Source organism: Oryzias latipes, chromosome 16 (assembly GCF_053564925.1).
Source record: "Oryzias latipes strain Hd-rR chromosome 16, Olatipes_Hd-rR_3.1".
In the NCBI taxonomy this organism is placed as follows: domain Eukaryota; kingdom Metazoa; phylum Chordata; class Actinopteri; order Beloniformes; family Adrianichthyidae; genus Oryzias; species Oryzias latipes.
This window is the reverse complement of record NC_136252.1, coordinates 24,922,975-24,933,455: the sequence shown is the minus strand read 5'-3', so window position 1 is coordinate 24,933,455 and position 10,481 is coordinate 24,922,975. Positions and strand designations below refer to the sequence as shown.

Below are 10,481 nucleotides of genomic sequence, written 5' to 3'. Positions count from 1 at the left end.
AAAACTTGCTGTGCAAGTGTATGGGTGGCTGTTCTGAAGTTTTCCACTAAAGGGTGCAGCCGTTTTTTGAGTAGATAAAATTACAAGTTGTAAGCACAAGTATACAGAGCAAACAGCAAAGTTCCAAGACCAGTTGGTTTTTTGAGCTTAAATGTGCGGCCATGAGAGCAAACCACACACAAATTTACATATGCAAAACAGGCATGATGTGGTTTCCACTGTAAAGCCAACTCTACATTAATGAAGAAAAAGGGCAAAAGTCATTATTTGGTCTGTCGTTGCTTGGGGATGGATTAACATCCAGAACCCATATTATAGACAGAATTCTCCAATACAATACTGTATTGAAATACATTTTTACATGTTGTTTTTGAATATGTCACCACAGCAAGGAAGTAAAAGAACCTGGGGGAACAGGTTGTTCTCCCTCTGTTCTGTTTCCCCAACTATAAAAAGCAAATAATTTCTCTTTGCTTTTTTTAGTCTGTAAACTTTGAATGTGAAAACCTGATAAGTCACCTTTTTGCTGTTGGCTTCCTATAAAAACACCATCTCTTTTTGGAACTGATCAGTTTAAGGAACAGGCAGATGGTGTGTGGTAGGTAGATACGGCTAAACTGGTTTCTATTTGCAAGATCCGTAACCCTTGTGCTATCCTAGGCACTTCAACATTGGGAGTTGGGTCATCTAGACCCACTAGACAGTGCACTGAACCTTTTTTTCTTCAATGATTTGTGATCTTTACTGGTGTCCATGGATTACATGAAATCTTTCCACCTTTATCCACCTTTGTCATGGTAGGGAGAATATGTCAATGTAAGGGTGGGGTCATCTAAGATAGCACAAGGGCTGATGTCTGATGTCTATTTCTAAAAAAACTTGGCATGAAGTTAAAAGTTTTTCTTTTTGTGGTGGTGAATTTGGCGATTTCACCAGCATTAAGTGTAAGTATTGCAAAATATTATTTAATTTGATTTTATTACATATATGCATTTAAAGAGTAAAATTCCAGAAAAAAAATATTTTACAAGTGCATTCGGAACAAGAATAATATGACTTGTAACAAAAAAGTAATGTTCAGTAACTTTTTTCTTACTATTATATTTCTAGACTGAGCTAACTAAAGTGGGTGAGTTCCATCAATTTTTTAAAAATTGATTGAAATACTTCAGAAAAATTTGTAGTCAGTAAAAAACATATTCTTTCTTTTTTCTTGCAGAAATTATTGATCTGACAGATGAAACAAAAGGAAACAATGGTAGGAAGGATTCTATTTATTTTACTTACACACAAAACTCTTCTGCTTACTTGTTAGACTGTTGCAAACTCTTACTATTACACTTTTTCTTTAGATTCACTACACGATGACATCATTGAGGTAATTTATTACTTTTGCCTGAACGTTTTAACATTTATGACTATTAATATGTATTTTAAATATTATTATGTTTTCTCTTTTTTTTACATCTCAGCTTCCATTTCAAAGAAGTACCCTTATTGGAAATGATGAAACTCGTTGGACATCTCCAGTCCCATATGTCCTGGACCAAAGCCTTGGTAAATATTTTTAATAAAAAAATCAAATCTTATCAGTTTGGAACACAGTTTAAGTTAGTTACAGAGAGTTGCAGAGGTCTATGCAGCCTACATAACTGTAATGTTCAGCTTTGAGGAAAAACCTCCACAGAGTTTTATTTTGACATTTTTGCAGAGGAATTGACAGCTGTATATAAAAGTATAAAAAGTGAAACTATTAAATATAATAACAGGATTTAGATAGTTTTTCTTTTTCTATAAATAAACTTTTTATCAACAATTCCAGACTCGAATGCTAAAGGAGTCATCCTAAAAGCTCTTGACCAGTTCAGGTTAAAGTCCTGTATCGACTTCAAACCACGAGAAGCTGAGGTGTTTTACATCACTATACAAAAGTTAGACGGGTAAGTGTCACTTTCCTTCAGGCAGAGATGCCTAAACTAGTACCGCTTAGCCTTAGTCTTAATTCTCCTGGTACCAGTTACGTCCCGCTCTTCAAAGTGAATTAGAAAAAATGCTTTTTGCTCATTTGCAAAATCGTAGCACTTGACCACTGAAAATGTACAAATTTAGGCACATGAGAATATAGTTAAATCCATTTGACGTGGCTGCGTCTCACCTACTTAGCTCTTACTTACTCTTACGTGTTGTTTTTAGTGTTCACTGCGACCCGTCGCCTGCAGCATGCCCCATGGCCCGTGGTGGTTGTTTTATTACAATAAAACAATGATCAGTGTTATTTTTTTGTTTCCTTTGTCACTTTAGTTGTTATTCTTATGTTGGGAGAAGAATTGCCGGTGGGCAGGTCTTATCCATTGGTTCAGGCTGTGATACTAAAGCGATTGTTGAACATGAGATTCTTCGTGCTCTCGGCTTCTACCATGAACAGTCCAGATACGACAGAGATGATTATGTGAGACTTGTACGGGACAACATCCTTCAAGGTTTGAGAAATACTTTCACAATGTAAAAGACTTGAGTTAAATTTAAAGTTTATTAACTTTTCATTAAGAAATTACATTATAATTGTACATTTTATAAATCCATCAACCATTTAGTAATTTCTTAACTTTCTAAACCATCTGGACATTAAAACTTTTTTCCATAAATATTTTGTATCGTGATTTTTGTAGTGGAAAATATTTCTTATCAATAACTTTAGATAACTTACTGAACTAACTGCACTCATTACAACAATTTTTGTATTTATTTCATATAGGTAATGAGCACAATTTTGACAAGGTTGGCAGTGATGTAAGTACCACCCATGGAACGCTGTATGACTATTGGTCAGTGATGCACTACAGCACAGATGCTTTCACCAATGGAAACGGCCCTACCATCATCACCATAGACCCCAAATTCCAAAATATAATTGGTCAAAGGCTGGAGATGAGTTATTATGATGTTCTGGAGCTAAACCGTCTCTACAATTGCAGTGAGTACTTTAAGATTGTCACTGTACGGAATTTCAATGAGTAAATCTCACCTAGTAATCTGTTTTTATTTATACATAACTCAATGTTGTAGTTTATCACAGGGATGTAAATATCCTTTAGGGTAACATGCCAGTTAACTCATGAAACAAGATCAAAGTTACTACAACTTTTCAGAAAAAGATATTTTCCACAACATATATTCGAGAAAAATATATTCCAGTATGCATTGTAAAAAATAAAAATCATTTTAAAACCATTTCATTCTCTATCACAACAGATTCAACTATTTCCCTTAACTGGTACTGTGGCTTTTCTAATGGGACCATGTGTAGAATGTGTTGTTCACAGAGTAACATCAACTGGGAGATGGTAAAACAAGTTTCTGGAGGTCCAAATTCTGATCACAGCACTCTGCCCAGTGGAAGCAAAGACTACAGTAAGATTTCAAGACTTTAAAAATACATTGGCTTTTTACCCCCTGTTTTTTGTCAAATGTTCACACATAAAGTAATATCTAATGGATTTCTGGCCATGTATTGTCATTTACTGTATTGTGATTTTAATGCATTTTTCTGTTTTGTGAAGCACCTTGAATTACTTTGTGTACAAATTGTGCTATACAAATAAACTTGACTTGACATATAATGTGTTCTTGGCTTAAATTTTATGATGCAATCTGGAAAATGGAGACAACTTAACCTAATAAAAAACAACAGAGGTTATAATTAAAGAAAAAACACTGAGTTAATTGCTTAAAAATTTTATTTTAATGTATGCACACAAAAATACAACGATAAAATGTTGCATGTTAAATTGATAGCAGTCAATACTTGGAGGTGAAGATGGAGGCTAGTTACAACCTATCACTTTACATTTTTATACTGTTCTCACATAATGTGAAAAATATAAAGGAAATAAAGAAAAATACCTACATCTAACTAACCACTGATGAGGCATAGATGTTTTTCTAGGGCTATGAGGAAAACTTGCGATATGCAATATTAGTGATCTATATTGTGATAATGATATAACTTGCGATATGTGAGCAAATAGCAAAACAACCAAAAACACCATTCTATTTCACTGCAGTTTAATTTAAATAAGAGTCAACATAAATTATACTCCAGATAATATACCAACCGAGCAGCTGGGGAGCTCGGTTGGTAAGGTGGGAAGCTACCATGCAGGAAACCAGGCTTTGATTCCTGGAGGGGAATGAGCAATGGTACTGGGGCAATTACCATATCAATGGCGAGCAGTTAGTAAGGGTCCTTAGGCAAGACCCTTAACGCTACCGCCTCCCAAGCGCGGTTCGGCTGCAGCTCACCGCTCCCCAAGGGGATGGGTCAAATGCGGAGAAGAATTTCCTTTCGTGGGATAAATACAGTGTAGAAATAAAAAAAGACCATTGTCTACATAAGAGGCAAACATCTAGCATACGTAAAAGGGCTCCATCTGATTGGTCAAATGCATAAAGGGATTTATTTTTGATTCGCTAAATAGTTCAAGCTACCATAAGATTGTTTTAGCACATTTAAAGTAACCATTAATTGTGATTTTCGTCATCTTTTGCGATAGGCATACTGCACAGCTTGATATTGCAATAATGATAAATTTGCGATTTATTGTGAAAGCCTAATGTTTTCCATAAAGAATTTAGTATAATTAATGAATTTAGCATCCACTGTAACAGACATGTATTGTTACAGGTGGAGAAATAGGCTACTTCTTGCATGTTGGCACAGCAACAGGTCAGGAGGGAGACACAGCACAACTGGAAACTCAGAGGATGACTCCCCAAAGAGACTGTCACATCCAGTGTCTGCAATTCTACTATTACCACAGTGGAAATGAGTCTGATACTCTCAACATCTGGATCAGAGAGTTTGAAAATGAACAGGACCTAACAGGAACCCGACGCCTCATGGGGCAGATCACTGGTAAAGCAACATCTGAAATTTTTATATGATTTGTTGTATTTTTAACAGTTCACTTCTCTGTAGACATATTTTAAGGGAAAACCACATTTTTACTACTTTTATTTCCTTTAGGTTCTCAAACATCTCACTGGAGGCTTCATCATGTTTCCTTGAATCCATCTAAGAATTTCCAGGTGGTGTTTGAAGCTCAGAAAGGAGCAGGACGCTCTACAGGAGGCTTCTCAGTTGATGACATCAATCTGTATGAGACTGAGTGTCCACATTTAAGCCTGCAGATTGATGACTTTCAGAGAGTGCTGAACACTAGTGCCTCAGGATCCCGCATTTACAGTTCAAGGCAGTACTCCAGTGAGGGTTATGCTTACCGGTTTGCTGTTATATTTTATAAGACATATTTTGGACTGTTCATGCAACTCTTGTCTGGTGATAATGATGATCAACTGGAGTGGCCTTGCTTAGGACGACAAATGACTTTTCAAATGCTGGATCAGACCCCCAGCATTCAGCAGCAGATGACAAAGCAGTGGAGTTTCATCACAAGTGGTGAGGCCACTAGAACATCAAAAAATGTCAACTATAAGTGTGTGTCTTTATTTTTGAATTCTTTATCATTAACAGGAACCTCTTGGTGGAACAATCCTCGTGAGACTGGAAGTCAAGTTTTTATAGATGAGAATAATCAAATGGTCTACGGCGGACCCCTAATCGGTTACAGATCTTTTGCATCTTTGGACGAAACCCAAGACAGAGATTTTATCAAAGGAGGAACTGCAATCTTTACCCTCAACTTTCAAGGCATGTTAAGAATTTTCTCAAGCTAATGTAACCCTTGTGCTATCTTAGATGACCCCACCCTTACATTGACACGTTGTCCCCACCATGACAAAGGTGGATAAAGGTGGAAAGATTTCATGTAATCCATGGACACCAGTGAGGTTCAACAATCATTGAAGAAAAAAGGTTCAGAGCACTGTCTAGTCGGTCAAGATGACCCAACTCCCAATGGTAAAGTGCCTAGGATAGCACAAGGGTTAAAAATGTTTCAATGTAAAATTGTTTGTGTCATCTTCTCTAACTTAGAATCACTTTCGTTTTTTTATTTGAGTAAGGGAAATTTGGTACATGTCATATGCATAGGGGAACAATCTAAATAACAACTTAAGTTATAAATTAAAACCACAAAAAAAAAGATTACTTCCTTTGAATGTACTCAAAAAATTAATTCAATACTTATGGATTTTTGCAGTATAGGTTTCTATTTTGTCACCACTTATATGTGGCCGAGTATAAAATAATAGATTAGACACACACAGCTCCATAATAATTTGGGTATTTTATTTCCCGACTATTCCAAAGAAAAGGAACAGCATTAATTTTTGCTTAATTTGGTTGTGCAGAAATTGAAGATAAAAATGCAAAATGGAATGAATATTAGAAGGAAAATCCCCAACAAGACAACAGCAGCGGCCTTATTCTAAAATAAAACACAATAGAGGCCACGAATCATTTACAAGTTCATATTAATATGCAAAAACACAATGTTCATCATAACAATTACAAAAAATACTCAAACTCACAGAAAAATGGGGGCAAAAAGGACCGGCTCCTACCGGCCTCACCCACAAGCAAGATGAACAACGTTGTCTCCCCTGCCGTCCCGCAGCTCCGTAGCCTTGCCGAATTTTCATTAATAAATTTATATTCACAAAGGAGCCAGCACAATAACAATCTTCTCATTTTTAAGAAGGCATTGGAGCCAGGATCGTCTGTACCCACTGTGGTGGAATGGGGATGTGTATGTGTTGGGGCGCGCGCGCGTCTGTGTAAGAGACAGGAGAAGAGCGCGAGGAGGAGAGAGAAGGAGAAGAGAGAATAAATGGACTCTTTATTAACCCGTTCTGGAGAATCCTCCAAATATTAATCCAATCGGTGACCTCGCTTCCCTTTCACTGACTGGTCTCTGATGCATCGTCCGCCATGGTTGCTGTTTACGTTCTCGTTCCCGCCTATTTCAACGCAGAATGATGACGTTTGTTGGGTATCGATGATTCAGTTCGATTCAGGTGGCCTGGCCGGTCAGACGGCGGTCGCAATTGAAAAGATTAGATACGTTTCGGATTCAGGACGGCATACCCAAGTGGGCTGGGTCGCATTTGAAAAGATCAGATCTGTGTCGTTCAGACTGTCATGAAAAGATCGGAATTGGGTCGCATAGGGGCAAAAAAATCGCAATTGGGTCGTTTAGCCTGCAGTGTGAACGTAGCCATTGTTACCTCCTGCCGCTCGTGACGACATCCTAGCCCGTCAGCTTTTAGTCTAAACAAAAACCCACAGCGCCACTTAGTGGCCCCTTCCAGCACTACCCATTTTAAATTGCCTTAACTCCCTTGACCTGGTTACATATATTAAGTTCTAAAATTAAAGAGAAAAGTGCTTGGTGGGTATTCGCTCTCTTAGGGGCAATTCACAGAATATGGAAGTTAAAAACAAGCATCAAGTTTCAGCCAATTTGGTTTAGTTCAAGACAAATGATTCAAACATGCTTTAATTATGCAAACATGGTAAAAGTTGTTTCTTAATGTTTTGCTTTTTTGTTCTTTCTTTTCTTGTTTTCATAGATCTCAATCCACTAGTTAAGGACAGTACTCTGCCATGTCCTAAAGTGAGACCAATGAACTTTACCCATTATCCCATCAATAGCGATGGACGCCCATGTTCAAGGTGAGACATTTTGTTAAATGAACTGTAGTTTTATCTTTATGCCAACTTTGGATGTTAAGAACTCATTTCAGTATCATTTAAAAAAATAATATTATTTAAAAGTAGTTTTTCATATTCAAAAATTCTGAAAATTCTGCAGGACAACACTAACAACTTTATTCCCCATGACCAGACCTCCAATCACCAATGGATCATTTGTAAACAGCACAACTGAATTTCCCTCAACTTCACAAACTCGTCTCGATGAAGATGTTGACAGGTACCTACCATTTCCCCACATTTTTCTCTAGTTTTAACTTAAACTTCAAAGTCATGGAACATATCAAGGCGCTGAATATATTTTGTCCCTGTATGGAAAACCTTAATCATACCCTTGACACACAATTATTCAGTGTTTTATATAGTATGCAATGTTCTAAGGCACTGAGTGCTACACATCTATTCTGCTCACAGCTATAAAAACTTGTTCTCTATAAAATTCAAAATGTTACATATTTAAAATACCCCCTTGGGCATGAAGCATTCAAGATTGAATTTTGTGAAAAGTTTAAATGATATTAGGACTTGTCACAGTAGTCATTAGATGAGAAGTTAGCAACACTGTGCTGTGTTTTAGTATTATTTTCCACTTCAGATATAATAAATGTTACCGCACATCAAGATTATCTTTTATAGGGATGTACACTATAAAGTCATAATGTGTATTTCAACAGGTAGACAAATGGATGCAACAATTAAATAGGGAAAGTAATGTGATAATATTTCCTTTCTTCTGCTGCAGCATCTTTTGCCACTCTCCTGCCACGATGCCCTCTGTCACCCTCATCTTCCTACCAGTGCTGATGATTCTGTTACCTTAGTGTGGATGTTTTCATTTTTTCATGTGATTTTTAAATAAGGTGATTCAATTAATTAAATCTGGAATTTTTGGGTTTATGGTATAATTGTAACGTTAAAACATTATTCTGGCAGGAAAAACAAAAATGGATATATAAAAGAAAAATAATACTCATCTTAAGGTGGAAGTATTTTATTTTTTTAATAATCATTAGCTGATTAATTTGTATCAACTGTGAAATCGAAAAAGTAAAACTAGAATATGAGTAATTCACATAAGAATGTGTATGTTTAACGGTTTTGTTAGCCACAAAATATGTATATACCAGTACATATATACATGTGCATACATATTTTGTACATGACAGATAGGAGAAATAATTTTCCAAAGCTTTTTGGGATCTGAGAAGATTTCTTTTATCCAACACTGTTCACATAACCCCAGCTTATTGTTACTTCCTTCTTTATGGAAGTTACCTTAGAAAGGGGTCACTACAATTAAAACAGTATGGATGACTAATTACCAGTCCTGTGCCTTTTTCAGTGAACTGTAGCCTAGGACGAACATCGATTTATGATGACAGTGTCAGGAGTCGGGGCCGCCCTCGCTCACCTGCCTGAGGATTAGGTCTTACACACCTGTTCTGGATCCAATCAGACAACCTTTATCTGTCTATCCGCACCCTCCAGTAATTGTTTGTTTGTCTGTAGAAGAATACACCATTCTCTGCTGTTGCCTTGCTGTAGTCAAGCCACATTATCCCTTGTGCTACCCTATGGGGTCAAGATGACCATTGACGTGTTCTCCCTACCATGACAAAAGGTGGATAAAGGTGGAAAGATTTCATGTAATCCATGGACACCAGTGAAGATCATAAATCATTGAAGAAAAAAGGTTCAGAGCACTGTATTGGGGGGTCTAGATGACCTCATTCCCAATGTCAAAGTGCCTAGGATAGCACAAGGGTTAAGCCAAGCCAAGCCACATCAAGCCAAGCCAAGCCAAGTCAACTCAAGTAATATAAAGCTTAACCTTTTGATCTATTTTCCCAAAAATCTTATAAATGAATAAATCTATTATGAAAAGTTTAAAAACTGTGTGGTCTTTGAACAAGAATATATCTATATTACTATGCACAACTTTCTTTACCGGTGTATGCATGGCCGGACCTCCCTATACGCGAAATACGCAGCCGCGTAGGGCGCCCGCCACCACCAGGGCCCCGAAGTGGCGAAAAAAATAAAAATTAAAAAAGAGCCAGATCTGGCAACCCATTTTCTAGTACGTCCGTACCAACGTGCGCTCTGAATGCTGTGCAAAAGAAAGTTGGCTGCACTTTAATGATCGCCCCCTTCAACACACCCGAACCAATCTGGCGACACAAATGATGACGTTACGCCACTCTTAGCAACGATTGGTCAACATCATTTCATCTGAGCCTGGTGCAGTGTACATTTACGAGTGCATTTTGTTTCAATAAAGTTGGGAAAAAGAAAAAAAACGAGCGCATTTTGTCACTCTGGTCAACGCAACAACAAGATAACTTTATGCCAAAGAGACTTTATCCATCAGGAGCTGAAAAAAGATGAAGAATTTAAATATCAGTCACAAGGTAAGTTTGGAGGATGTTGGGGCCGGATTCTTCTCCTGCCTTTCTGTGCAGCTACACGATTTACGTAAAATACTAATCAATCCGAGGTGAAGATTGCACAAAAATATCCCGTTTTTGTCGTAATTTCCAATGGAAAACTAGAAAACAATTCTGATACCCAAGTTTCCAAGATGAGGTCAGACATGACTTTCCAAAACGGCGGAGAGCAGAGAAAAGTAAATAATGACAACAGTGGCTGATAATGTTTTAACTCACGTTATCGTATTGGCTAATTGTTTTGCTAACACATATTTAGTGCGATCTGCATTTTCCGGTTATGTCAGTATAAAAACTGCTGTTTATCTGTTATAGACAGTCAGGTAAAATCTTGCATTAGCATGAAATATGGAGAATCA

The 10,481-nt window shown here is 37.1% G+C and overlaps 1 protein-coding gene and 1 long non-coding RNA gene across 2 annotated transcripts; both read left to right on the top strand.

Annotated features, from left to right (window-relative positions):
- The first annotated feature begins 1,204 nt into the window (after positions 1-1,204).
- Positions 1,205-5,736, top strand: LOC105355982 (meprin A subunit beta-like). The gene is made up of 10 exons (XM_020710575.3): positions 1,205-1,258; positions 1,353-1,378; positions 1,473-1,557; positions 1,823-1,940; positions 2,302-2,480; positions 2,756-2,974; positions 3,253-3,411; positions 4,685-4,915; positions 5,027-5,458; positions 5,534-5,736. The coding sequence occupies exons 6-10, from the start codon at positions 2,833-2,835 to the stop codon at positions 5,734-5,736; spliced, it is 1,167 nt and encodes a 388-aa protein (XP_020566234.1). The 5' UTR covers positions 1,205-1,258; positions 1,353-1,378; positions 1,473-1,557; positions 1,823-1,940; positions 2,302-2,480; positions 2,756-2,832.
- Positions 5,737-7,531: 1,795 nt separating this feature from the next.
- LOC105355969 (uncharacterized) lies at positions 7,532-8,608 on the top strand. Its single transcript, XR_910277.2, has 3 exons — positions 7,532-7,636; positions 7,809-7,895; positions 8,418-8,608. It is a non-coding gene; the product is annotated as an uncharacterized LOC105355969 (long non-coding RNA).
- The last annotated feature ends 1,873 nt before the right edge of the window (positions 8,609-10,481 follow it).